At 54.4% G+C, this 27,466-nt stretch overlaps 2 protein-coding genes across 2 annotated transcripts; one reads left to right on the top strand and one right to left on the bottom strand.

The window, feature by feature from the left end:
- The first annotated feature begins 91 nt into the window (after nt 1–91).
- Cdc42ep1 (CDC42 effector protein 1) lies at nt 92–8,513 on the top strand. The gene is made up of 3 exons (XM_060389080.1): nt 92–226; nt 4,538–5,255; nt 6,851–8,513. Exons 2-3 carry the CDS (start codon nt 4,793–4,795, stop codon nt 7,564–7,566), a joined length of 1,179 nt encoding a protein of 392 aa, XP_060245063.1. The 5' UTR covers nt 92–226; nt 4,538–4,792; the 3' UTR covers nt 7,567–8,513.
- On the bottom strand, nt 8,482–14,331 carry Lgals2 (galectin 2). Its single transcript, XM_021654008.2, has 4 exons — nt 14,264–14,331; nt 9,891–9,973; nt 8,889–9,048; nt 8,482–8,766 (listed from the first exon to the last, which is right to left on the bottom strand). Exons 1-4 carry the CDS (start codon nt 14,267–14,269, stop codon nt 8,623–8,625), a joined length of 393 nt encoding a protein of 130 aa, XP_021509683.1. The 5' UTR covers nt 14,270–14,331; the 3' UTR covers nt 8,482–8,622.
- Nucleotides 14,332–27,466: the final 13,135 nt, after the last annotated feature.

The following is a 27,466-nucleotide window of genomic DNA, read 5'->3' as shown; positions in this document are numbered from 1 at the left end:
GGCACCCCCGCCGCGCCCCTGCAGCCCTCGCGGCGTGGCCAGCCCGGGAGGGGGCGCGGCCGCCGCGGGCGGAGCAGGGGCGGAGGGAGGCCGCGGCCCGCCCCCGCCCGGGGAGCCGACCGCCGAGCCCGCGGCCAGGGCGGCGCAGACCGGCCCAGCGACTCTCCGGCTGCGCAGGGACGCGCCGGCGCGCCCGGCCCACGACCACCCGGCTCGGCCACACGAGGTAACCGCGGGCGCGGGCCAGGGCAGTGCCCACCGTCCTGGGCGCGCGCAGGGCGCGCGGGGCCGACCCGTGGAAGGCCGGGACGCTCAGACTTCTCGGGTGGTTTTGGCACGTTGCGAGAGGGCGCCGGGTACCGAGGATCGGAGGGCAAGACGGTATACCCGAGGGCGAGCAGAGGGCGAGCCCTGGGGCCGTCGGCGCGCATTCCTGCTCGGGCAGCGGAAGGGAAGGGACCCCAGGGCCTCTGGGCGACGCCAGCGCCAGAGCGGGAAGTTGGGGCGGGGGTGGCGGGGACGGGGACAGGGCACCCTGCCCCCTCCCCAGCTGCATTCCAAGCTGGAGCAGCGGATGAGGTCATCCCGTCCGGTTCCCTTCTGGCCATGGCAGTCGCTGCCCTCTGCCCGCGCCGGAGCGGAGCGAGAGGCTCCCCAAAGTCTCCCCTCCGAGGTCCCCAGAAGGGAATGTTTCCCGGTTGAAGTCTTTCCTGGACTTACCATCCCAGCTCGTTCTGCTGCCCAGCTATTGCAAGACTAGTCTGAAGGCCGTTTTCCAGACCGGGAAACTGAGGCCTGAGGGAGGACAGCGGTAGCGTGGAGGGCGGCTTAGTTTCAACTTGGGGTGCTGAGGCAAGAAGGCGTTTTAGTCAGCCCGTAGTGTCACGCAGGTTAATCTCACCACTTGGGAAAGTGAGGCAGGATGGTCACAAATTCGAGGTCAGCCTGGGCTATGCAGCTAGCCTGTGTCAACAAACCAACCAACCAACCAACAAACGTCCTTGGACTTTCCGAGTTGCTCCCTAATAGCCCAAGGCCATCTCTCTTATCCTACGGCAGTGAGGTTCAGAGACCCTTGATCCAGGATGGTGGCAGGCCAGCATGCTACCCCCTGTCTGGCCTCAGTTTCCCTGTCTTCCACCTCAGATTGCTGGACTTAGAGGGGATATTGGTACCTGGAGGACTTTTTCTCTAATCCCAAATGTCACAGGTTGGGGAAATTCTGAAGCAGCAAAATCCCACAGTCCAGTGTTGATGTCAAAGGGCTGTGCCCAGCCACCGCCCCCCTACCCGGGACCCCCTCCCTCTCCCTGCACCCCCACACCCCTAGCATACTGCCGGGAGGTAGGGCTCTGTGCACCTGTCTGAGGGCGTGTCTGGGTATTCCAAGGAGCGGCTGCTTGTGCCCCCTGGCCCTTTCCCACCAGCCTCTCACCCAGTGTCCTCGCTTCCACATCCACCCCTCTTGGCCTCTGGGTGAATGGACTGGGCCAACGCCCCAAAGCTCGTCCCTGTGGTCATTACTACCGAGGGCGCTCAGGCCACGTGCCCAGGTGGCCAGACCGCCCCACGGTAAATATGAGAGCTCTAGGGATACGGACGCTTCGCTGTAGTCACTTATGCCCTGGTGGTAGATGCTGACGGGCAGAGCCAGGGCCCCATTCCTTCCACTGGTAACTTCCCCATTCCTGCCAGCGTCACTCAGATGGCGAGGCAGTTCTGCCAGTGTCGGTAGAACGTGAGCAAGCTCCAGGGTCCAGGCTGTTTTTTATTCTGTGACCTAGGGCTCATTTTCCCCCGTGTAAAATGGGTGAAGTGAGCGTTTACAGGGGCTGGGTCTCCTGGGCCTGTGAGAAGACAGGTCCCCTCAACACCCAGGGCAATGGGACAAACCTAAAGGCCGGCAATAGTCTGGTTAGCACCAAGAGGCTTCTTCCACCAAAGGGTGGCTGGAGTGAAAGATGCCCCTTACTCAGGAAGCGCTGGCTTTGACCCCAGGCCTGCCGTGCTCCGGGATGGAAGGACTGAGTTTCTAGATCTTCTGTCCCTTCCTCCCTTCTCTGGGAGCGAGGCTCTTCCTGCCTTCTCCGTAGGAAGACAGAAACGGTAGCTGCAGTTGGGCCGGGACCTTTTGCTGCAGTAGATGGGCGTAAGAGAATGCTATCTACCTATAGGTGCCCAGGGGCGCTTGGGAGGTGGCTTCACCACAAGCTTGCTCAGAAGGTCAGGTGAGGGCAGGAGCCCCTCGCCCTGGAAGAAAGTCAAAGTTAAGAGAATGGGGTTGGGGATGGGGAGGCCGCATCCACATGGCAGACACAGTTGAGCCCTCCGAGTGCCGGTTTGCAGAGCGGACCTGGTCCCGGCTCCACAGTTCCTTTCTCTAGACAGTAGTTCCTGCGGAGCTGGGAAAGCTGGCCAGCGTTTACCTGCCACGGGACGGTGAGTGAGTCTGCTCCCTGGGCACGGCAGCCCTCTTTGGAGCCTGAGCCAGCCTTCCAGCCTCGAGGGGCTGGCTGTTGGAGACTCATCTGGTGACATCATGTCACTGGTCAGCCAACAGCCAGCGGAGTGCTTTATAACTTCAGCAAACATTCCACGAGGGCTTCTCAGTGCTGGGGGTGCCAGGGATAGAGATGATTCAGAAGCGCCACCCCCCCCTCCGCCCCCCAGCACCGGGGGAGGAGGAGCTAGGGTTGGGGGAGGATCCAGGAATGGGAAGGAAGAGAATGCAGTCCCCAAACAAAGCAAGCTTTGTCCAGTTCTCCTCTTTGTTTAATCTCGTTAGTTAACCTCTTTTGAATTTCAAATAACATTATAGAAGGGCTGCATTGAGAATTTTTTATGCCACTTGGAGGCGGCGGCTAGGGTTGAGAAAATTAAAAAAAAAAAAAAAGGTTGAAACTCCGGTCTAGATCTTTATCAGCTGAGCAGGTGTGTAGAGGTGACTGGCCCAAGGTCACAGGGTGAGGACTCTCCAGCCTACTCCGACCCCCTCAGAAGGTGTCCGGGGGTGGTCCTGCGGCCTGAAGGTTATCTCAGCTGGTGATTACGCTGGTCACGTGCTAAGCGCCGGGAGGGTGAGAGGCAGGAAAATCCAGGCGTCGCCCCACCCTCGGCGTGCTCAGGGAAACAAGACTGGGCCCCAAAAGCCGGCGAGGGCTTATGTGAGTCACAGGCCCCGAGTTCAAGTTTGGACTAGCTTTTTGATGGAAACTTGAGCAAGCGTGGCCCTCTCTGGGTCACAGAAAACCAGAGTTCAGACTACAGGATCCCAAATGCCCTCCAACCCCTTAGGGAAGGAGAGGAGAGGACACAGAGAGACCCTCTGAGAACGGGCAGGGCAACAGAGGAGGTGGGTGAGGATCAGGAAGGGCATTGGCACATAGAGAGTAGTTTTTGGCACCCACTGGGCTAATTTTTTTTTTTTCATTAAAACTTGTTCCCGAACACCAAGGCTCCTACGTCAACCTGACAAATGGATTAAAAAAAAAAAAAAAATCCTGCAGGCCTTCTCAGAGCCTTGACTCTGCTCAAGCGTGCAGGAGCCGGCTGGAAAGAGCCACTTGTCACCGAAGGATCCCTTTTCCAGGAAGCACCTTGGAGGCGGAGGGTTCCGAGCAGCGCCAGTGCCTGCTGGCCGCGTGGCAGGCTGTGTACACAGCCGCTCACAAGATCTTGGCAGGGCACCTAGAGCTGAACCCCCACAGAACTGAAATAGGGCCGGCAAGAGGTTGGTTGTTGCCTAGGGTTCAAGGTCGCCGGGATGGGGCGCCCCGTTCCCCTGTTCCTTCCTGAGAACTGACAGGCAAGGAAGTCACTCCAGTTTCTCCAGCGCTCTGGAGCGGCCAGCGGCTCTAGTGTCCGAGTCGCCTGACTTGTGCAGGTTAGCCCCTTGGCACCTCACCCGCTGGTCTTAACGTGGTGATCGCTCATTTTTCTGCTTCACCGCTGCCCGCTGTAAACTCGGAGCAGAATGGAGCCTTTGTGCCAGCCCGTGGCACTCGGGAGTCCACACTTCTGGTCGCTCTTGCCATCCACTCTGCCCGTTCTCAAACTCTGGCGTGCACGTGTGTGTGTGTGCATATGCCCGTGATCTCACATATGGACGCCAGAGGAGGACACTGGACGCCCTGTTCTGTCCCTGGAGACGCAGTCACTCGCTGAACCTGAAACTTGTGTTTTGTTGTTGTTTTCTTTTCTCTTAGCCAGACTCCCCATAATCCTCCTGTCTCCATTCCTCTCCTTCCGAACACTGGGTTTACAGGCGCATGCGCCTATGCACGACTTTTACATGGTGTTGGGGAGCCAAGCTCAGGTCATTGCGCTTGCTCAGTAAGCATGGGGCAGCCATCCGCCCCGGCTCCCTATTGAACTGCCTACACAGAATTCTGCGGGTCCTCCTTTGAGCCTGGCTGGCTCTCATCAAGGATATGTGTGTTTGGAAGCAGCCTCATTTGTTCTCTTGGGTGGCCAGTGTTTGGACTGGCATTTCCTCTCCTGCCCGCCATGCCGCAATGCTGTCTCTCTGCCCTTCCAGGTCTCCACCCTCTTTTCAGGCCCTTCTCCTGCCTGCTCTGATCATCAGCCTCACCGGGACCTCTAGGAGAGGGAGAAGCAACAGATTCCCTCATCCTGAACACGGGGAACAGCGCCCTCATAGTCAAGGGTTCGCCTCGGCTCTGCCGTCTTCGTCGAGAGAAAGGGCCCGAGAAGGGTCCCCCCTCCAGCCCGGCCTGCCATCTTCCCTGGCCCCAGGCGGGCATGGACCAGCAGTTGTGAGCAACCAAATCTGATGCCCGGCCCCCAGGGGGGCACAGGAGCCCCCACCATGAGCCTGGGCAAGCTGTCTCCTGTGGGCTGGGTGTCCAGTTCCCACGGAAAGAGGCGGCTAACAGCGGACATGATCAGCCCCCCGCTTGGGGACTTCCGTCACACCATGCACGTGGGCCGTGGCGGGGATGTCTTCGGTGATACCTCCTTCCTCAGCAACCATGGAGGCCGCTCAGGAAACACCCACCGCTCGCCCCGAAGTTTCCTGGCTAGGAAACTCCAGCAGGTGCGCAGAGCCGGGGTCCCACCTCGAAGAATGGCTTCCCCGACTGCGTCCTCACCCGCTCCACCCGCCATCTCACCCATCATCAAGAACGCCATCTCCCTGCCCCAGCTCAACCAGGCCACCTACGACAGCCTGGTGGTGAGCAAACTCAGCTTTGACAGCAGTCCTGCCAGCTCCACGGACGGCCGTTCCGGTTATGGTGAGGACCCGAGTTCACGGTCTCTTTGTCATTGTTGAGATTCAAGCCCTCAGAGAGGTTCCAGGTTTCTGCCAGGCCTCCACATCAGCCTCTCCCCACAGCTGTTCCATCTCCCAGTGGAGGAAGTCTGACCCCAACCTAGGCTGAGGCTGAGGGGGGTCAGGGAGGTGGGGTGTCAGCCTGCTTAGGCCTTGTAACATGGAGACGGACAGAAATGGAGTTTGTGGGAGGCAGTGGGGGCGCTCGCCTTTAGTCCCAGTAAGCGGGAGGTAGAGGCAGGTGCATCTCCGAGTTGGAGGCCGGCCTGGTGTTCCCAGTAAGTTCTAGGACAGCCGGGGCTACACAGAGAAATCCTGTCTCGAAGGGAAAAGATAAAAAGAAACGGAGTTTAGGCTCTAGCAGCTCTCTAACTCGCTCTGTGACTCAGCCAGGCCTTTACCATCTCTGGGCTCTGTGGCCAGTCTACCCCTTCCTGTCTTCTAACATTAAGCAAGCTCCCCCACCCCACCCCACCCCACCCCGGTGTCAGAGGGTACCAAGAGGAGGCTCTGAGCCAACTCGGGTTTCTAGTCCCTGTTCTTCTGACTGAAGTAAGCCCATGGACCGCTGAGCTCCAGTCTTCACCTCTGTGAATCCCTTAGTCTCTTTGCTAAGATTCAGTAGAGTTGTGAAGTCAGTCTGATGTACATAGTGAGTTCCAGGATACCCTGAGTTAACATTTTGAGACCCTGTCTCTAAAAGCAAAACAAAACAAAGGTTGAAGTCATAAAGGCACTAGGCGGCCTTGTACCAGGTGCTTGGGCAGAAGCTGTTATTTGAACAAAGAAAGGCTCCTGTAACTCTGTAACTTGGCAAATTGACTCAGGTGTGAATGCCACCTTGGCCTTGGCAGGATAGATAGTTCAGGAGGGGCCCGTTGGTTACTGCTGCCCCCTCGTGGTCATGTTTTGCATTACAGTCGTGCAGCTCTTTAGGTCCTGGAAGCCAAGGTTGGGCTGGAGAGCATGTGTCTGTCCTGAGAGCCTGTGATTTCTCTGTTCAAGTCCTGGCTTCTGGTTCTTTCCTGTGCCCACAGGTCAATTCACATGCTATGGGTTCACCTACAGCCATCAGTCAGGGTCAGAGAGAGAACCGGGAGCTATGGCCAAGTCCGCGCCAGGGGCTGGTTGTCAAGATTCAAGCTGCAGGCATACCCACCCTAACAGACTAGCTTTGGGTGATGATGTCTGTCTCGTTCCAAACTGAGCTTGAATTTGTATTACCTCTTCCACAAGCAGGGTTAGTTTCAGAGAGCACAGAAGGCCGTGGGGTCCTTACATTAGAAAAGCAGGAGAGCTGGGCGGTGGTTGGTGCATGCCTTTGATCCCTGTGAGTTTGAGGCCAGCCTGGTCTACAAGGCGAGTCCAAGACAGCCAAGGCTACACCGAGAAACCTTGTCTCGAAAACCCAGAAGAAGAAAAGAAAAGCAGGCAAAATGGAGGCCGGCGAGGGGTACAGCTTTCCAAGGGCCACGGCATAGATCAGGGTTGCCCTGGCTCTTTGTCTCCAACAAGAGGCTAGGGACCCCAGCCCTGACCTCCTGATTCCTTTTCTAGGCCTGGATTCTGGATTCTGCACCATCTCGCGCCTGCCACGTGCGGAAAAGCACGGCAACCGTGACCATGACCGTGACCACGCTCCAGACCGGGAGCAGGGTTCTTTCCTCTCTGAGCCTAACCCTAACCCCGAGCTTCGACGCTCCGACTCGCTCTTGTCCTTCCGTTTCGACCTTGACCTTGGGCCCTCACTCCTCAGTGAGCTGCTAGGGGTCATGAGCCTTTCAGAAGCCCAGGCAGCTGAGACCCCCGCCCCTACAGCCAGCCCTCCTCCCCCTGCAGCAACCCTTCCTGTTCCTGCAGCAAACCCCCCTTCCCCTGCAGCAACCCCCCCTGCCCATGCCATAACCACCCCAGACACTGTGACAAGCCCGCCATCCCGTGGACATTTTCCCAACGGGGTGACTGCTGTGCTGGGCCCTGTAGCTGAGGTCAAGCCCAGTCCTGTGGGAGAGGGTCCCCAGGTTCCCCACAACGTGGCCTTTGGCAGGCGTGGAGACAGCTGGGGGGCCAGCCGGGCCAGCCGCCACTACACTGAGATGGATGCCCGGCGGGAGCTGGCGGGGGTGTTGCCCCAAGTCCATGGCTCGTGGGAGAGCCTGAATGAAGACTGGAGTGGAGCTCCAGCCAGTGGCAGGGCCCCTGTGCCCAGCACGGTGCAGGTCAACGCCTTCGAATTCGCTGACGCTGAGGAGGAGGATGAGGTCAAGGTGTGAGGAGCCAGGCCTAGGTTTCAGGTCCTGCCGGCCTCAGGACTTAGCGAGCAGAGGGGTCTGAGCTCGCCCACACCTCTCGGAACTACATTCTGCCCGCAAGACACGGGCGGTTGCCCCCCCAAGTCCTCCTATGTAAGGCAGAAGCGTGGGTGAAGGGTCCCTGCTGACCTCACCCAGCTCCCTCCACGGCCTCTAGGCCCTCTAGCTCTTCAGTCACACCCTATGCCACCCCCCACCCCACCCCCCGTGGCCTCACAGTGTGGCCTTTGTGCCCCAAGGATGCTTCCGTGGTGGGGGTGGGGCAACACAGGGCCATTGTCTGTGAGTGGGACTGCCAGCCCCTGCTCATTTAAGAGCCGCCCCAGAAGGCCACCACTGTGTTCTTGACAGTCCCCGTTGCCGGCTCCTCTTAGTTCCCAGAGGAAGGTCAGGCGTGACCTTGCCGGTAGACTCCATCTCATGTGTACCCCAAACCTGCCTCTTGGGCCTGACAGTAAAAGCTTTTCTGTTAAGGGCTGTCTGTCCAGGCAGCCAAGAAACAGGCCTCAACCCGCGATGAGGTGTGCGGACCCCTCCTGGGAGTCTGGAGAGTTGAGGATCCCCTTCCACCATACACCCTCCCCCCCCATAGCAAGGAGAGGGGGACCAGACGAGGTAATGAGTGACCAGCCTGGAATGCTCGCCCAGGTGGGACCCTTATCTGCAGTTCCTGGAACACCCTGGCCCCAGGTGCCTGGAACCAGTATCTACCCCATAATGCCATGGGGCAGCTTGGCAGGTGCTCAGATCACCAGGAGGGAGACACCTCCCAGCCTCTCCTCTCGGCAGTACCGAACCCTGTGCCTCAGTTTCCTCCCCGGCCTCACAGACTGGGGAAGCATTAACATGCATGGACAGTGCTAACAGTTCTCGCTGTGGAAATAATAAATGTGGATTCTTTTATTTGACCTTGACCTTGGGGGTGGGGTTTGTCAGGAGGGCAGAAGCTGCAAGTAAGGGGGGGGCGGGCAGGGAGGGAGGGCTGGTCCCTGGGGCTAAGGCCTCCTGAGAAGATGCTCACTCAAGCTTGAAGGAGGAGATGTGGAGCCCGTCCATGCTTAGGTAGGGCAGGTGGTTGTGGCCCAGCCTGTTGGGGAAGGTCAGCACGTGTCCATCAGGCAGCGTCACCTTGAACTCTTTATCCTGGAAGGCCACAGTGAACTGCAGGGAGAGGGAGCATGTCAGTAGGGCCAGGGGAGCCTGGGAAAGGTCCTGATGGTGCCTGGTAGCGTTCCCCCACCCCCACCCTGTGTCCCGGCAGGAAAGCCACGGTTTGGGCTCACCTTGACCTCTGCCCCTGGACTGAAGCACATGTGATTGTCTCGTTGCTCCTGTCCCCAGCTGCTGCCGTCCAAGCTGTTGCAGACGATGGTGGACTCGTTGAAGCGAGGGTTAAAATGCAGGTTCAGCGTGTCTTTCCCCTGGCCCAGGTTAATGGTGAATCTGTAGGGAGGAGGGACAGGACAGCGGCTTAGGACCCCCTGGCTTTGGCTGACCATGAGCCAGAAGAGAAAGTGACAATGTTGTCACTGAGAGCTGTGTCCGGCTCTGCACTGTAGTGAGGTGGAGGCTGCTGACGGGGTAATTCACAGTGGTGCCTTCAGGGATTAGGGTTGTCAGTCTGGGGGAGGCAGCTGAAGGAGTGTCACCAGAGGGATACAGGCAGGGGGGGGGGTATATGGTTTGACAGGACCACTAGAGGGCCTGCGTTAGACAGTAAGCATCCTTGATAGTAGTAGATCCTGGGGGTGGGATTCCGTCCTGGTGACGAGGGTTCTCAGACCAGACATGCCGGCATGTTTCTGCAAACGAGGGACCTGGGTAGGAAAGAAGGGCTTTTTTCCTCTTAGCTCCTACTGTGTGTGTCTGCCCACCTCTTTCCTGACTCACGGTGGCTATAGGTTTGTCTCAAGAAATGCTGTCATCCCGCTGTATGCCTGTCAACCTAGTGCTCAGGTAAAGAAAACAAGTGAGGCCTCTGCTGCCCCCTGGCGGCTGCTTCTGGTTACGATCACATGGCCTGATGGGTCGGCGTCCCAGAGGGCTTCTGTACAGGCTTCAGACCTGCCACGCCAGGCAGAGCACCATCCTTTTCCACCTGCCCCTTTGGTGGCAATTGAGGCAAGGGACAGAGAGCACGGTTTCAGTTCCGACCTTGCGAAGGTTCCTACCCCAAAGCCTGGATGCAAAGGTTGCTCCTAGTAGGAGCCACTCAGGGAAAAGAGTTAGCCACCTCCTGCCACTTTGAGGGTCCTGGCCCTCAGCTCTGCCCACGCCTTACTCACCGGTCAACATTTGTTTGGATCTTGCCTTTAATCTTCAGGGCCATCCCCGATTTCATGTTCAGGTTTGTGACCTCGAATTGGTCCTGGAGCAACGGAAGAACACTCTGTTCTTAAGAGAGCCCGCAAGGTACCATGAGAGGGACCCATCGCCCCGCTGCCGTCTCCCACTGCCATCCCATCCTGGATGACCCCGTTAGCTCACTGCCCGCCCTCACGGAGACCACAACGCTCTGACTCAGGCTTCCCAGAGTCCTCATAGCCTCTGCTTGGCGCTCCTCCACCCCACAACCCAAGGAGAGAATGGCCAGGACCAGAGGTTCACAGAACGGACAGCCTGATCCCTGCTGGTGCAGAGTGTTCAAGTTACACACTGCCCTCCTCAGGCCCAAACCACCAACGACGACGCAGAACTGACCAAGTCAGGCTGGGCGCAAGCCTCTGATCCCGGCACTTGGGAGGCAGAGGCAGGTGGATCTCTGTGAGTGTGTGAGGTCATCCTAATCTACTGGCAAGTTCCAGGCCAGCCAGAGCTCCACGGTAAACCCCGTGTCAACAAAGAAACAGTTGCAGTGTGAGTCAAGGAGCGTCCCTGGGACTCTCCGACCAGGCAATCAAGCCTAATCGACTAATTTTAAGCATCAGGCTACTGAGAGACCTTGTCTCAAAGGAAGTGGATAACATTCGGGGGGGGGGGAGGCAGCATTCCCTGGGGGGTGACAGCTAAGCCATACACATACACCAAAAAAGGTGTGGGGGAGAATAATCAGAATATATTATGCGCAAGTATAAAATTGTCAGATAAGAGAATTCATTTATAAATGGGATGTGGCTAAGTGGTTTGAGCGCTTGCCTAGCTTGTGTAAAGTCCCAGATTTCCAAACCCAGGCCTTAAAACACACACGCAAAAAGCGTTTGCTGAGTGTCCAGGGTATGGCACGTGTTGAGGAAGACTCCGAAATCAACGGCGCCCGCCTTCAAGCAGGTTGCAGGAAGTTCAGCGTCCGGTTGGTGAGGCCCAAGAGCAAGGCCTGACCCAGGTGGCAGAAATAAGGATAGCCGCCCCTGCTTCCACACGGGGCATTAGCAGTAACCGGGCTTTTTGACAGCTAACTACTCTTCCGCCATCTTTGGCGGTTAAAAGGGTAAGTGTTGAGGCTGAGTTTTCAAGGCCCACCGCTTGGAAATGTGGATCTTTCACACTCACACTCGTGACCAGAGGGTGACAGCTGAGCTGAACAGCTCTTAGGGGCAACATTTCTTCACCGTTCTGCTTATTGACTTCTCTGTCTGGTTTCTGGTTTCTTGTTGTTGTTATTTTACGTGTATGAATGTTTTGCCTGCATGGATGTCCATGCACCATCTGCATGCCCCGGTGCCTCCAAAGGTCAGCAGAGGACGTTAGGTGTCCCTGGAACCGGAGCGACAGGAAGGTTGTGAGCTGACAGAAGGGTGCTAAGAATCGAACCTAAGTCCTCTGAAGGAGCAGCCAGTGCTCTTAACGGCTGAGCCACCTCTCCAGCCCCTTGACTTGTTTTGTTTCGTTGACAAGCATCACCAAGGATTCCTGAATCAACTCCCCTGTGTGGGTGGAGTGGAGGGGACTTGAGGCCAAGAGCACAGCTGTGGAAAGATTGTCCTTTCTCACTACAAAGAAGGATGGAGAATGGCCGATCAACATGCAAGGCAGGCATGGCACCTGCCAAGATACCCCCACTCGCTGTATGTAGCCCAGACTGGCTTTGAACTTGGGATTCCCCTACCTTGACCTCCTGAGTGCTTGGATTATAGGCATGAGCCCTGGAGCAGAGCTGAGGGCGTCTATTTAAAATAAAGGGTAGCGGTGGTGCTGCATGCCTTTAATCCCAGCAGTCGGAAGGCAGAGACAGGCGAATCTCTGGGAATCCAAGGCCATCCTGATCTACAGAAAGAGTCCCAGGACAACCAGGGATGTTCAACAGAGAAAGTAGATAGATAGATAGATAGATAGATAGATAGATAGATAGATAGATAGAAACATTCAGGCTAGCAGTGGGAGCTCTGACAGCAGAGACATGCCAGCTTCAGTGACAAGCACTTCAGAGTAGGGTCCTGGGCCTGTTCCTAGGGAATGGGGTAGGTCAGGTCTCTATTTGGAGGATCCTGTGTGCTGTGAGGTGGCTCCCGGATCCCCTGGCCTCTCCTCACCAGAACCTAGCAGTCTTTCCTAGACTGCCACAATGAAAATATGTCCAAAAATCCAACGGGACAGCTTGCCATGTTCTCGGAGCAAAGAGATCTGGAGGTGGGAGGCAAAGCAGCTCCCTGTAGCTACTCTGGGTTTAGTCAGACTGACTGACCTCTACTTTCTTCAGGTTCTTGGCAGCAGAACTATCCCAGAGCCATGAGTTCATCCTGAAAGGACAACCCACAGTTTCTCCCTACGGAGCACAGGCGTGAAAATGTGAGAGTCACCATGTATGCACAGCCAGCCCCCAGCCCCCAGTAAAAGGTGTCATCCACCCTACCCTGGCTTCCTGGGCAGGTGGAACGAGCAACGGGATTAGGGTGGGGAGAAGCGCCCCATCTTTACATCTGTGCCTCCTGGCTAAAACAGAAGAACTGGAGCCCTTGAAGCTGGGGTTGGAGGCTGCCATAGGGCTAGGGTACAGAGAAGGCCAGGGTTGAAGGTACATTTGTGTAAATGGGGTCTCTGACACTTGGGAGCATGTCCAGGCCCAGTCTTGTCCCCACTCAACCAAGGCTAAGACCAGAGAGATAGGAGGCAAAGTCAGGTGGGAGATGGGGCAGTTCGTAGGTGTTAGGGCTGGTAGGAGCGGGTAGGACCGCGTCCCACCTTTAGCTGGCCAAGCGACTGGGCCAGCCTTACCCCTTTAGGCCTGGGTTCCCCACTGATGAGGGTGTTATCCGAAAGGAGAAAGAAGAAAGGAAAGGAGTGGTGAGACGGTCAAAATAGAGAAGGCCAAGGATGTGTCTGAGTCACAAAAGGTCTCCCTGAGTGGCAGAGTCAAGGGTCCAGCTATCCCTTCCAGCACCAACACCCTGTCACAGAGACACCCTGCACACTGCCTACACTGGCTTGGATAGTGTCCTTCACCAAATACACTTGCACCCCATTCACCCCGCCCCTGGCATCTGCTCATGTGGCCTCCTTGGAAACAGGGTCTTGGTACAACAAAATATGTGACGGTATTTGTCCAGGATAGACCCTAAATCCACTGTAACTGATGTCCTAAATTCAAAAGGAAGGGAACTGGACCAGAGGGATGGCTCAGCGCTTAAGAAAACTTGCTGCTCTTAAAGATGGGTTTAGTTCCCAGTATCCATACGGTGACTCATAACCATTTATAATTTCAGTTTCAGAGGATCCCATGCCTTTGTCCGACCTCTGTGAGCATCAGGAATGCACACGGTATGCACACACACACACACACACACACACACACACACACACCTCTGTGTGCAGGCAAAACACTTAGAAAATTTTTTTAATTTTTTAAGGAGGAAATAGTATTTTTTTAATATTAAAGAAGGAGGAAACTGGGGCACAGAAACACCCCCAAAGGGAAGGGGGTAAAACCCATAGTTACCAAGCTCTGGAGGAGGGACCTATGGAAGCCGAGCAACCACAGGAAACTGGAGTAGATAAGTAAAGTGCCTCCCTAGGGAGTGCCAGGCCCTGCCCACCCTGGATTTCAGGCTTGGCCAGGACTTGGCTGTGGTGGTGAGCTCCCTGTTTTGAAGCGGGTTTTCCCAACAGCCCTAGGAATTGAACTCACCATCTAGACCCCAGAGAGTGCCGTGCGGTCCCATCCCGTGTGCGTCAGGGAGACCAGGCCCCTGGGGGAGGGGCATCCCCTTGTCCAAAGTCATACCACAAGCCACAGAGGAACCAGATCCGAACACAGGCTCTTCAAGAGAGTACTACACCCTTGCAATTTGTGGATGGCGGCCTCCTATCACTTCATCTTGAGACTCAGCCTCTCCCTTCCTCCTTTCCTCCCTCTGCCCTCCTTCATTCTTTCTTTCTTTTTTTTTTTTTTTTTTTTTTAGACAGGGTCTCAGTATGTAGCTGGAACTCACTATCTCACTATGTAGCCCAGGCTGGCCTCAAACTCAGAGCTCCACCTGCCTCTGGCCCTTGAGTGCTGGGCTTGCAGGTTGTACCGCCACTGGGAACTCACAGAGATCCTCCTGCCTCTACTTCCCAATTGCTGAAATTAGAGGCATACACCACCATGCCTGGCAACCCAGCTTTCTTTAGATGCTCATGGAGAAAGTGAGACCAAGAGAAGGGCAGCACCAAAACACCCCAACCCAACCCACCCACTCAAGCAAAGACAAATGTGTGGAAGGAAGTGACCCAGCATCCTCACCGCCATGGTGACAGCTTTCGGTCACAGCTCTCCCAGGCGCTCCCAGAGGCTTCTGCTCAAGGCATCACCTCTCGGTCAGGCTTATATTCCAGAATATTACACATTAACTACTCCAAGGCCATAAATAAGGACTTTGGACCTTGATTCCCTAATATCTCCTGGCCTGCATCTGCAGGTACCCAGCAAACAGAAAGACAGCTCCTCGCTCAGCTCAGCCTGCCTCCCGCTCCTGCGCATCCTCCTGGCCGGCCTCCAATCCCTACCAGCCTCCGTGGTCAAGACTCCACAAAGCCCAGGGGAGGAGGCCCTAGTGCCACCCCCACACAAACCACAAACACCCAGAGCTTGGCAGGCCACCCAACCTCCCTGCTGAGCCCAGCTCCTACAACCACAAAAAGACAGGCTGGCTCAGTAAAAAAAATGTCCAAGCTTCTAATTTTCAATGATGTCATGAGTCATTCGAAGACTTTTTTTTCCTTTTCTCATCCGTTCTTTTTCTGACTGTACACATAATTTGTTTCTTCTTTGTGAAACAGAAGCTGTTTAGCCCAGGCTAGCCTTAGGCTCTCTATCCACCTGCTTCTGCCCCAAGTACTGGGATTAGAGGCAGGAACCACAGATGCACATATGTGTTTTAAAACATGGTACATGGTAGCATCAGAGAAACATCTGGGGCCAGTAAGATGGCTCAGCAGATAAAGAGGCCTGCTGCCAAGGCTACCCGCCCGGACTAGTGTCCCGGAGCTTGCATGATGGAAGGAAAGCAGCAATTCTTGCAAATTGTCCCCTCTGACCTCCTCACATGTACCATGGCACACAGGCGCACACACAAAAAGTATAATTTTAAAAGCTTAAAAACAGCAGAAGGAAGAGGAAACCAAAACCAGACCACTCTGTGAAGGCTGGGTGGTTCCGTGTGGACTGTGGACTCGGCACACGCCCCGTGGCTTCCACCCCTGGCACCGCGTGGCGCCTCGCACAAAACTGTGCGCCCTGCTGGGACACAGACCAAATTTATTTCTGTGAATTTTGTGGTGGTCGGGATTGATATGTACAAGCGGGTACTAGCAACACAAAGAAACACAGTCCGACATAGTCCCTCTGCCGGGAGGAAACCTGTCTTCTGTCTGTCCTTCCAGTGGTTGCCGAGGAAGTCGGCACAGCTGTTCATCCGGCTTCTTTTGGGAACACTGAGGCCCGCAGATCTGCATTCCAGAACCAGCTTCCTGCCCCTGAGCACCTACAGGCATCCTCTTCTTCCCCTCCGTTCTCTCCGGAGGCACACCCAGAAACTTCCACGCTGCACATTCCAAGAAACAGAACTTTGCCAGCGCTCTGGACTGGCAACGCACAGAGGCTTCCATCCAACTTGGCGGTAACTGTACCGGGCAGGGCACTGGGAGACCGGGCCTGCCGAGCCCCCTGTGATGCCAGGAGCTGGTATATGGCTCCCTGCGCAGTGCTTCCACAGAACGCCACCTTCAGTGCTAGGCCAGGAGGGAGTGGTTGATTTCCTTGTTTTACCCACAAGGAAATGAATTTCTTTTCAGTGTTTCTCCCCGGAGCCGAATGAGATAAGACATTTGAAAGCGCAGTAGAAGGCCTGGTGCCCTTCTGATGATGATAGTATTAACTCTCACCACAGAAGCTGTGGGAAGGGCTCCTAAAAATTTGTGTCTTTGAAGAGAATCTTTGAAGCCAGAGGGACACGGCCATACCTGCGGCTATGTGTCCTGCTGCCTATATATTTTATCGTTTGTTTTTGATGCAGAGTCCTGCTCTTTAACCCAGGTCGGCCTAGAACTCACTAGTTAGCTCAGCTGGGCCTGAGACTCACACTTATCCTCCTGCCTCAGGCTCCCAGGTACAAGTGTGTACCACCAAGCCAAGCTTGCACGGATATTTTATATCAATGAAAGATTTGTGTGTTCGTTCGCCGGAAGTGTACGCGCTTGTATGGCATGCATGTGTGTGATACACCAATGAGTGTGTGCAGGTGCAGGAGTTCATACACATGGATTTGGAAACCAGAGGAGGACATCTAGGACCTTCCTCTACTGCTCTCTGCCTTATGCCTTGAGACAGATCTCACTCACTGAGCCACAAGCTCTCTCTTTGGGCCAAGCTGGCTGAGCAGCAAGCTCTGGGCATCCTCCTGTCTCCACCCTCCAATGATGGGAGGAGGCACGCCCAGCCATGTGACTGCCAGGGATTTGAACTGGGGTCCTCACGCCTTCAGAGCAAGTGCTCTTATGCATCGAGCCATCTCCCCAGGGGACTCCAGCCCTTCCAGGCACACCTCTGTGAGATCAACTCCTCTCCCATCACTGGATCCGCAATTTGCTTCTAACCGGAAGTTATAATAGACACAGCAGTGATAGGCTGTCACCACCTGAAAACAGTTAGAATAGACTACAACGCTGATAGGCTGTCACTAGCTGGTACAGTTATAATAGAGACAGAAGTGATAGGCTGCCACTAGCTGAAACAGTTATAATAGACACAGCAGCGATAGACCATCACCACCAAGGTTAGCACTGGAGTCTGACTGGTGACCGTAAAACTCATGGTGAATTAATTGTCTTCAGCTGGGCACAGTGGTGCAGGCCTGTCACTCTAGGGCTTGGGAAGTAGAGGCAGGAGGATCAAGAGTTCAAAGGTATTCTTGGCCACGTGATAGATGGAGGCCAGCCTGGGCTACTGTAGCCTTAACCTTAAAACAAACAAACAAACAAAAAAATGCCACTGGGTCAAATTACGACGCTGGACCTTGAGGAGGTGATTGAGGAGGTGATTAGGTCACCTAATCGCCTGGTGGATTCTTGCCAGAATGGGCTCCTAATACATGGCTGGGCTGGGCCCTGTTTCCTCTCTGCATGCCCTATACTCTCAGCTCTGCTATGACACAGCACAAGGTGACACGCTCCTGGGCATTCTGGCCTCCGGGACGCAGAGAGGAAACCTCTCTTGTCAGTCCTTCGCTTGGTCTGTGGTATTCTGATACGGCAGTAGAGAATGGACTGTTCTACCCCCTTCCCTCCCCTCCCCAGTACAAGCAGCACAGCCTCATTGTAGGGATCCTAATGAAAAGGCCTGTACGCCAAAGCACTGCACCAGCCTCAAGCCACACGTGTGATCTCGGCCTTGGGTCTGACCCCACTTTAGCCTAGAGTGACCAGGTCAGTGACACCTCCTTGTGGCCTGGTAAGAAGATCAGAGCCAGAGGCGTGGGCAGGCAGATCAGCCCCTTCTAGGATTCTGACCTACAGAAACCATGAGGTGTGTGTGTGTGTGTGTGTGTGTGTGTGTGTGTGTGTGTGTATGTGTGTGTGTGTATGTGTCTGTACATAGCTCTGACTTTTCTGGAATTCAAACTCATAGAGATCTGCTTGTCTTTGCCTCTCGAGGGCTGGAATTAAAGGCAAGTGATGTGCCACAACACCTGGTGGGAAATCCTTTTTATCATAAATCCCTGCATTTGGGTTGATTCCCTCCCCGGGGATAGATAAACACACCATGCCAGATGAAGCTTGGGGAGAGAAACAGCACTCAGGAGGCAGAAGGAGGCCCGCCCCTGCCTCTCCTTACGCAGCTGTACACTGGTTGGGTTGGGTTTTGAGAGGTTTCGTGCGTTTGTTTTTCCATGAATTTGAATGTTGGCGTCAGTGTCTGTGTGTGTGCATGTGGGCGCACACATATGTGTGGTGTGTAAGGGCGCACATGTGTGTCTGGGAGTCCTGGGACATCTTCCCGGACCACTCTCCACCTTGTATGTTGAGGCAGGTTGGCATCACAGGCTGCCCGTGGACCCACTGGGCTTTCTCTGGGCTCTAGGGATCCGAACTCCAGCCTTCAGCTGGAACAGCAAGTGTATCAGCTGAGCCCTCTTCCGAGCTCCTGTTTTTGAGTTTTTAAAACGGGGTCTCACTGCGCAGCCCAGGCTGTCCTGGAACTCTCGATCCTCCTGCCTCAGGCTCCTGAGCAGACAAAGCCTTATAAACTTCTCTGTGTCGGGGCTTCCTCCCTGCCCAGGGCTCAGTGGCTAGTGAATGAAGCAGAACAGAAGCAGGTTCCCAGGCTTCCATGATGGGTGCGTGGTCCTTTGGCTTCCAGTACGCTCTGCCCACGGGCTGTTGGGGGACTTTGGTCCTGAGACACCAGAGGTTCCCAACTATCTCTTTTCCTCTCTACTCCTCCCAGAAAACAAACAGGTCCACACCTTCATGATACCAGCCTGCTCCCTCCCAGCCCACCTCACAGCAACATCTTCTCAGAGGGACAGGGCAGAAGGGCAGGGGAAGCTGGTGGCGGAGGAGAGACAGGAAGCTCCGGCCGTGAGGAAGGCAAACGTTAAGTCCCAGCTCTGTCATCTGCAAACTGAGTGGCTGGGGAGGACACTTAGACGCTCCGTCTAAATGTCATTCATCTGTGAGACGGAGCTCAACGCATCTTGAGGGGCTACTGTAAATACAACATTCTGGAGGCTGAGGCAGTGTTATACCCAGTTTGCGAGCTCCCAAAAGATCTACAGGAATTGACTCCGTTGCAAAACACATGAGGGTCTTTTTATTGTAAATTACAAGCTGCAGCTTGGGCCCACAACACCCACCACCGAAGCGGTGGGAGCTGAGCGCCCTGCACCCAGGTTAGTTGGGTGATTTAAAGATTTTGGTCTATCCCAGCATGCCCAAGGCAGGGGCAATTCCTTCCTGGCAAGCATCTATTGGTCAAGATGCTACATTTTGAATTGATTGGCTATAGGAAGGTTCCCAGACCATTGACCATTGACCATGACCAGGACCAGGTGCCCCTCCCTAGGGGGAGGGTCCAGTTTCCTATCAACTGTATCTCTAGTGGGTGGGGAAAGAACGCAGCGAGGTGGCTCTTCCCCTCAGGGCATTACTAACTTTTTACCGCACCTACTTTAGGTCTTAACGATAGCTGCTACTTTAGGTCCCTCAGCAGGAAGCTCGCTCTGAGTTCCAGACTAGCCTCCACTACATGGGGAGTTCCAGGCCAGCCTGAGTTACCGTCTTAGTCAGGGTTTCTATTGCTGCAGCAAAAAACCACCACGACCAAAAGGCAAGGTGGGGAGGAAAGGGTTTATTTGGCTTACCCTGCCAGATCATAGTTCATCAGGACAGGAACTCAGTCGGGGCAGGACCCTGGGGGCAGGAGCTCATGCGGAGGCCATGGAGGGGTGCTGCTTACTGGCTCGCTGTCATGGCTTATTCAGCCCGATTTCTTATAGAACCCAGGACCACCAGACTAACAGCTGGATCTTATAGAGGCATTTCCTCAACTGAGGCTCCTTCCTCTCTGATAACTCTAGCTTGGTCAAGTTGACGAACAAAACCAGGCAGTATGATTACACAGCAAGATTGTGTGTGTGTGTGTGTGTGTGTGCGCGTGTTTGTTTCTTTGTTTGTTTTATGCATATTAGTGCTGTAAGAGGGCAGGAGAGGGTGTAGATGGTTGTGAGCCACCATGTGTTTGCTGGGAATTGAACTCAGGACCTCTGGAAGAGCAGACAGTGCTCTTAACCACTGAGCCATTTCTCCAGCCCGTGTGTTTGCTTTTTGAGACAGTTTCTTTGTGTAGCTCTGACTGTCCTGGAACTCACTCTATAGACCAGGCCAGTCTCAAACTCACAGAGATCTGCCTGCCTCTGCCTCTTAAGTGCTGGGAATAAAATGTCACCGTGCCTGGCTAAATTTTAATTTTAAAAGTATATTAGTTACTTTTGGCGTCGCTGTGCCCGAAATACCTTCAAGAACCACTTAGTAGAGTGTAACGGTTAATGCTGACTGTCAGCCTGACAGGGTCTAGAACAACAGTTCTCAACCTGTGGGTGAGACCCTTTTGGGGTTGTTTACCAGATATCCTGCATATCAGACATTTACATTATGATTCATAACAGTAGCAAAATTACAGTTACAAAGTAGAAATGGAATGATTTTATAGTTGGGGGTCGCCGCAACATGAGGAACTGTGTTAAAGCGTGGCAGCATTGGGAAGGTTGGGAACCACTGCTCTGGCATCATCCAGCAGGCAAGCTTTAAGGCACACCTGTGAGGAATTAGCTTGACTGGGTTCATGGAAATGGGAAGATTCACCCTAAAATTGGCCAACACCATCCCCTGGGCTTGGGTCCTGAGTTGCATAAAAAGGAGAAGCAAGCTGAGTACGAGCATTCGTCTCTCTCTGCTTCCTGGATGCAAGCGAGGTATGGGCAGTTGTGTGAGCTCCTGATGGCAGATGTGGTGTGAGCAGCTGTGTGAGCTCCTGGCTGCAGATGAGGTGTGAGCAGCTGTGTGAGCTCCTGATGGCAGATGTGATGTGAGCAGCTGTGTGAGCTCCTGGCTGCAGATGTGGTGTGAGCATCTGTGTGAGCTCCTGGCTGCAGATGAGGTGTGCGCAGCTGTGTGAGCTCCTGATGGCAGATGTGGTGTGGGTGGCTGTGTGAGCTCCTGATGGCAGATGTGGTGTGGGTGGCTGTGTGAGCTCCTGACGGCAGATGTGGTGTGAGCAGCTGTATGAGCTCCTGACGGCAGATGTGGTGTGGGCTGCTATGTGAGCTCCTGGCTGCAGATGTGGTGTGGGCGGCTGTGTGAGCTCCTGGCTGCAGATGTGGTGTGAGCAGCTGTGTGAGCTCCTGACAGCAGATGAGGTGTGAGCAGCTATGTGAGCTCCTGGCTGCAGATGTGATGTGAGCAACTGTGTGAGCTCTAACCAGAAGGCCTTCCCCACCGTAATGTATTGTAGCCGAGAACTGTTAGCCCACACATACCCCTCCTTTGTCACGTTGTTTTCCTCCAGGTATTTCATCACAGGAACGAGCTAAGAAACCAATGCAGGGGGGAGGGGTTGGTTTGGGCTCACAGTTTCAGAGGGTCCAGCTCATGGTTGCCTGGCCCCTTGTACGTGGGCAAGATATCACCACATGAGGCCAGGCACGTGATGGGGGAGCTTCTTACCCTCCCCAGACCGGAGGATGAATCAGCATGCAGGAAGGCACCAGGAGCAGCTCTGCTCCCCCCCAGGCCACACTCCCAGTGACCCACTTTCTCCAACCTGGACCATCTCTTCCTTTCCCAATGATGCTGTTATACCATGAATCCATCAGGACGATAACCCACTGATCAGAACAGAGTTCTCTGGATCTAAACCCCCCCCCCGCATGTTCTACTACAGACACACCCAAAGGTGCACTTTACTTACCTCTAGACAGTTCTCCAATTAAACAGATTGTAAAGCCAGTCAGTGGTGGCACACGCCTTTAAACCCAGTACTTGAGAGGCAGAGGCAGGCAGATCTCTGTGAGTTGGAGGACAGCCTGATCTAAGTTCCAGGGCAGCCAGGGCTACACAGAGAAACCCTATCTCAAAACAAACAAACAAACAAAAAGATTAGCTATCACAGCCAAGTGAGGCAATGCACCTGTAATCCCAGCACTCAGGATGTGGAGGCAGGAGGATTGCCACAAACATAAAGTCACCCATAACTTCATACTTAGACTCTGTCTCCAAAAACAATGTAAGGCTAGAGCATAGCTTAATTGGTTGCTAACGTGTACAAAGGTTCTCTTCTCCAGCACTGAGCAAATGAGGCACGGCAGCACCTGCCTGCAAACCCAGAACCTGAGGGAAGATAGACAAATCAGAAGCTCAACGTTCCCCTTGGCTGTACGAGGCAGTTCGAGGCAGTCCTGGGCCCTCTGAGACCTTGTCTGGAAAAGACCAAAAATAAGTCCACCCTCTTCGGTGTGGGGGATTCCTCATGAGCTTCCCCTGAGAGCAGAAGGCTATGTGTCCAGCAAGGCGATGGCCTGGACCTTCCATGCAGCCTACCATGAACTGTAGGACAAGCACTTGGCAATGCTGGCTCTAGCCCGTCAACCCTCTGCCCCTCGGGAGGACCTTAGAGAGTCATGCCTGTCCTCACGCGCAGAGCATGGAGAAGGAGAAAGATGCGGGTGGATGGCGTTTGTAACAGCCAACACACCTGGCCATGGGTGCTGGAGACCAGGCCAGGCCCCCTCAGCAGCACTAAGGCTCATGCGCTGTGTGTGCTGGTCTCCACGCCTAGGCAAGACTCTTGTACTCCTGCTGTTTTTCTCCTGGGGTCGGCAGCTAGTGAGGCTGGCTTGAAAGAGTGGCCACACACGAGGGCACCTGTGGCTTTATAAGGAGAGAAGGGACATGACCTCACCGCACGCTTGCTCCACCGGCATGTTAATGCGTGACACAGAGGGCCAGGCCCAGCCAGATCCAGCATCACACGTGCTCTTTCTAAAAGTTACTCTTTGGTTGCCATCACCAAATACCTGGCAGAACCAATTGAAGGAAGAAGGGCTTGTCATCTGGCTTGCGGTTCAGGGGTACTTCCATCCTGGAGAGGAAGGCAGGGCAGCAGGAGCTTGAGGAGCTGAGCAGGAAGCAGAAGGGGATGAATGCTGGTGCTCTGCTCAGTTCCTCCTTTGTGTTCAGTCCAGGACCCCAGCCCTCGGGGTGGTGCTGCCTGTATTTATTTAATCCTGTAGAAAACCCCTCAGGCCTGTCAGATTCTAGATCCTTTCAAGCGGATGGTATTAACCGCCGTATTTTGTCCTGCCAAGTCTCCAGAACCATGAGCCGAATAAACTTGTGTTCTTCAAAAATCACCCAGTCTCCGGAATCTCCCTATAGCTACTGGAGCAGCCTAAGGCAAACACGCGCAGAGGCTTGCCTCACAGGCCCAAAGATTGCCTTCGCTTGACGTCTTTTCCTGGTCCTGCGGCCTCTCCAGTCCTTGCTGCTGGCCACCCTCCCCGGCCCTAGAACCTGTAGAGCTCTTGGCTCATCTTACCTGACTGGAATCTGGGCTGGCCTTGAGGGAAAGAGAGAAACTGGGAGAGCTGGAAGAACAGTATAGGACCACGGCCGTTCACTGCTTCTCCTTCTCCAGCCCTGGCCCCACTCCTCCTGTCACCTTTGGCATCCTTGTAGAATGTAAATGACAGCACCCCATTTTGCTGCTTTAAGCCATCCCGTGGCTTCTTCCTGGACTCAGACAAAAATCCAAGATCGCCTCGTGGCTGACACGGGACGTGCTATCAGGCCTATTTTCCTCGTGGCCTCATCTCACCCCCAGCCCCTTGGCCACTCCAGCTTCATGGTCTCTTTGAGTTCAGGCTCTTCCCTGAGCATGCTGATCTCTCCACCTGGAACTCTTCCTCAGCGGGATCGAGTTCCTCACTGGGCAGAACCAGATTCAAAGGCAGGCAGGGTGTGGGGGCATACTGTGCTCCCAAGCAGGAGGGCTATAAGTTTGGGTACAGTGTGGGCTAAATAGTGAGGTTCTCTAAATAATAATAAGAACAATAGAAAAGAAGGGCCAAGAAAATAGCAGAGGCAATAAAGTATATGAAAAAAATAAAATAAAAATGGGGCCCTGAGTTTGATCTCCAGCACCTACATAAAAAGCTGGGCACGGTGGCACACACTCTTAATCCCAGCACTAGGGAGGCAGAGACAGGAAGATCCCTAGCCTTGCTGGCCAGCCAGCCAGCCTACTCAGCAAGTCCCAGTGAAAAACCCTGTCTCAAAACAAGAATGTCAAGGGGTGGCACACGGCTTTAATCTCGGCACTCAGGAGACAGAAGCAAGCAGATCTCTGTGAGGTTCAGATGAGCTCGGTCTCCACAGCAAGTTCCAGGCCAGCCAGGGCTACATAGTGAGACCTTGTCCCAAACAAAACGAAACCAACAAAAATCCAATGTGGATGGCACCTGAGATGAACCCCTGGCCTTCACACACCTGCACGCATGTGCACATGTAGACCTGATGTGTGCACCTGTGTGCATGCGTGTGCGTGCACACAGAGAGACAGAGAGACAGAGATAAGGAAGGGAGGAAGAAGGGGAAGGAGGTTCTGCAATAACAGCTGCTCTCCTCTGGGACTGGAGCCTTCACCCTGAGCCTGGCTCCTCTTCTCGGGCCCAGGCCACCCAGTCTTCCTGCGGACAATGGGATCCTCTATTCCTTGGTGTCCCGTCACTGCTGAGCGAGAAAGCAGATATGTGGTGGCATCAGAGATAGTGTCTGGATCACAGCCTGACCCACATGCCCAGCCCAGCCCTTGGCAAACTCTGGAGCAGCAAGGTTGCCTGCCTGAGTCAGTAGGAGACGGGCAGTCACCTGCCTCTCTCATGGGACAGGCAAAGGTGACCAGCCCAGCATGACCCTAGTCATAGAAAGCTTCTCCCAGCCAAGGCCTCTGGTCTACTCCAGTACCCAACGCCACTGGCCACTCTCTCTCCTATTGAGAGCTGTTTCTGGGGCTCCTAGTTGGACTTGGGTCTGCCTGTGTCCACATACATCCTGTAAGTGCCACGTTAGTGCTGGTCCTCCAGTGGAACAGAACCAACAAAACAAGGGGATTATCACACAGCTTACAGGCCAGGAGCTGGGCATCCAGCAATGGCTGTCTGCATGCTCAAGAGACTGAGAGCCCTGTTGCTGTTCAGCCCACCAGGCTGAGTCCCTCAGCATTCCCAACCTGGCACTGAAGGCCTGGAGGACTCCTGGAGAGCCACTGGCCTTCAGCCCAAGATCAAAAGCCAGAGATGCTGGATTGCAAAGTCTATGCAAGATGCCACCAAGGACAAGATGGGTGCACCAGCAAGAAGCAGAGCTGGGTGGGCAAAGGCAGCATGGATGTCTCCTCCTCAGGCAGAAGCTAGAATCTGCCGCCCACTCTGAGTGAGGGTCTTTTCTCTCCATTAGTCTTCCCTGGAAATGCTCTCACAGGACCGCCCTGAGGTAGTTAAGTAGACTCCACATCCAATCAGGTTGATGATCAATATTCACTGTCACAGTGAGATAGCTAATCCTCACCATCAGCTTGACTCATTTTAGAGTCGCCCAGGACACACACACATTTGGTAGCGCCTGAGGGAGTTTCCAGAAAGGTTTGATTGAAGATGCATCCTGAATGTGAGCAGTACCACCTCATGGGCTGGGGAGCAGGAGGAAGCCGGCTGAGTTTCATCATTCATCTGTTTCCTGCCTTCAGTGTGACATCATGCTCCCGAAGCGTGACTGCCGCCACCACCGCCATGATGGATGGTATCCCCTCAGTGAGGGCAAGTAACCCCTTCCATCCCTGAGTTGCCTTTGTCTGATATCTTGTCATGGCGGTGAGGAAAACAAATGACACACACACTGTTTGCCCTTTGACCACCTCCTGCCTCTCCCCCGACAAGCGTCCTCTTCCCACAAGAAAGAGCCCTGTTTCCACATTTCCTTTGTTTTGTTTTGTTTTTAGTTTCTCGATACAGAATTTCTTTGTATTGCCCTGGCTGTTGTGGAAATTTGTAGAGCAGGCTGGACTCAAACTCACAGAGATCTGCCTGCCTCTGCCTCTGCCTCTGCCTCTGCCTCTGCCTCTGCCTCTGCCTCCCCAAGTGCTGGGATTAAAGACGTGTGCCACCCAGCTTCACCCCTCTTTCTTAGAGAAAAGAGCGGTTCCCAGGTGCTCCTGTTTGCCACACGCTCTGCTTCGTTTGACCCTCGACTGCCCTCTGAATGACTGTCATTATACTCATTGAGTGAAGAAGGAAACTGAGGCTCAGAGATGTAGATAACCTTGCCAGAGCCACACAGCAGGAGAAGCAGAGCGGGGCCCAGTTGCCTCCTGATCCTTAGCTGAGTTCAGGGGATGAATGTGTGAGTCTAGAAAGAGCTTCCATCAGAAGGACTCAGCTGTGTCCACCCAACAGGCCCCAAACCAAGAAAGAGAGAGGGAGAGAGAGGATCAAAGTCTGTAGGACTCTCAGGTCCCCTGAAGTAAATAGGTTCAGGCCTTTGGGAAATGTCCTCTTTACAGACGTGTTCTTTTTTCAGAGTTGAACACAGAATTTGAGCTCCAAAATACCATTTTCAAATGTTTAATTTTTTTTTTTTTTTCTGAGACAGGACTTCTCTGTGTAGCCCTGGAACTCACTCTGTAGACCAGGCTGGCTTCACAAAGATCCTCCCGGCTCTGCCTCCGGAGTGCTGGGGTTAAATGCCTGTGCCACCGCTGCCACCGCCGCCCAGCTGTGACTCTCTTAGAGGCTGTGCCCAGCAGACCAGATGGAACAAATTCTCCGCTGGAAGGTATCTGCAAGGCTTGTGCTGCACGGAGCTGGGGTAGGGCTGGAGGCGAGGACATGTGCAGTACATTTGGCTTTCCAAGTCTGACACACAGTAGGCGCTACTGTGCTGTGATTCCTGCCTACCAGGCCGGCGCTGGCTGAATAGTTCAAAAGCCTGTCACAGTATCAGTAGATGATTACTGCAGGCTGATACTCAGCCAGCCTGCCGGAGGCGGCACTCGGGCCTTCTCTCTGGATGCGTGGCAATACAACCCCCCCCACCTCCCCACCTCCACCCCCGCACTCCCCACCCCTGCAAATGCAAAGGGAGGGAGTGGATGTGACCACCTGCTGGCTCAGCATCCAGAGGATCTTGGGGGCTCAGTTCCCCCCTGTCACCTGCCCCTGACCTACTAAAATCTCACAAGCTAGCGTTTCACTGCCCTGCCCTAGTCTCTGAAGAATTCTAGAATTTTCCGGCCACTCCCTCTCCTTCCCTGTGCCCTCGGCCCAGCCAAGAGGAAGAGACCCCACTACTAAATTATCTCAGTTTCTTTCCTGGCAGACGATGGACACCTATTTTGTTTTGTTTTGTTTTGTTTTGTTGTTTGTTGGCTTTGGGGACAGGGTCTCTTGTAGCCCAGATTCACATGAAACATTTATCTATTTATTTGTATGTTTTGAGACAAGGTCCCTTCACTTAGTCCTGGCTATCCTGGAACTCACTTTGTAGACCAGGCTGGCCTCAAACTCTGCCTCCTGCCTCCGTCTCCTGAGAGAGCCTGGCGTACCTGGAATTCTGTGTAGTTAATACTGGCCTTGAATTCCTGATCCTCCTCCCATAACCTCCCAGGTGCTAAGATTGCAGACATCAGCCACCACACCAGCAAAACAATGGTCATAGCAACAGCATTCACCAGGGGGCAGAAGGCTGAAACGCTCTGATCTGTAAACAAAAGAAGACAAAAACAAAACTTACACAGTAGAACATTATTCAACCATGAAAAGGTGCTGAGTGCTGGCATCTGCTACCACATGGAGGCACCTTAAAAACACAGCCAGTGAAAGCAGGAAGATGTAAAAGG

The sequence above is a fragment of the Meriones unguiculatus genome, chromosome 8, assembly GCF_030254825.1.
Source record: "Meriones unguiculatus strain TT.TT164.6M chromosome 8, Bangor_MerUng_6.1, whole genome shotgun sequence".
Classification (NCBI taxonomy): Eukaryota; Metazoa; Chordata; class Mammalia; order Rodentia; family Muridae; genus Meriones; species Meriones unguiculatus.
The sequence above is the reverse complement of the archived record's forward strand: the minus strand, read 5'-3'. Positions and strand labels throughout refer to the sequence as shown.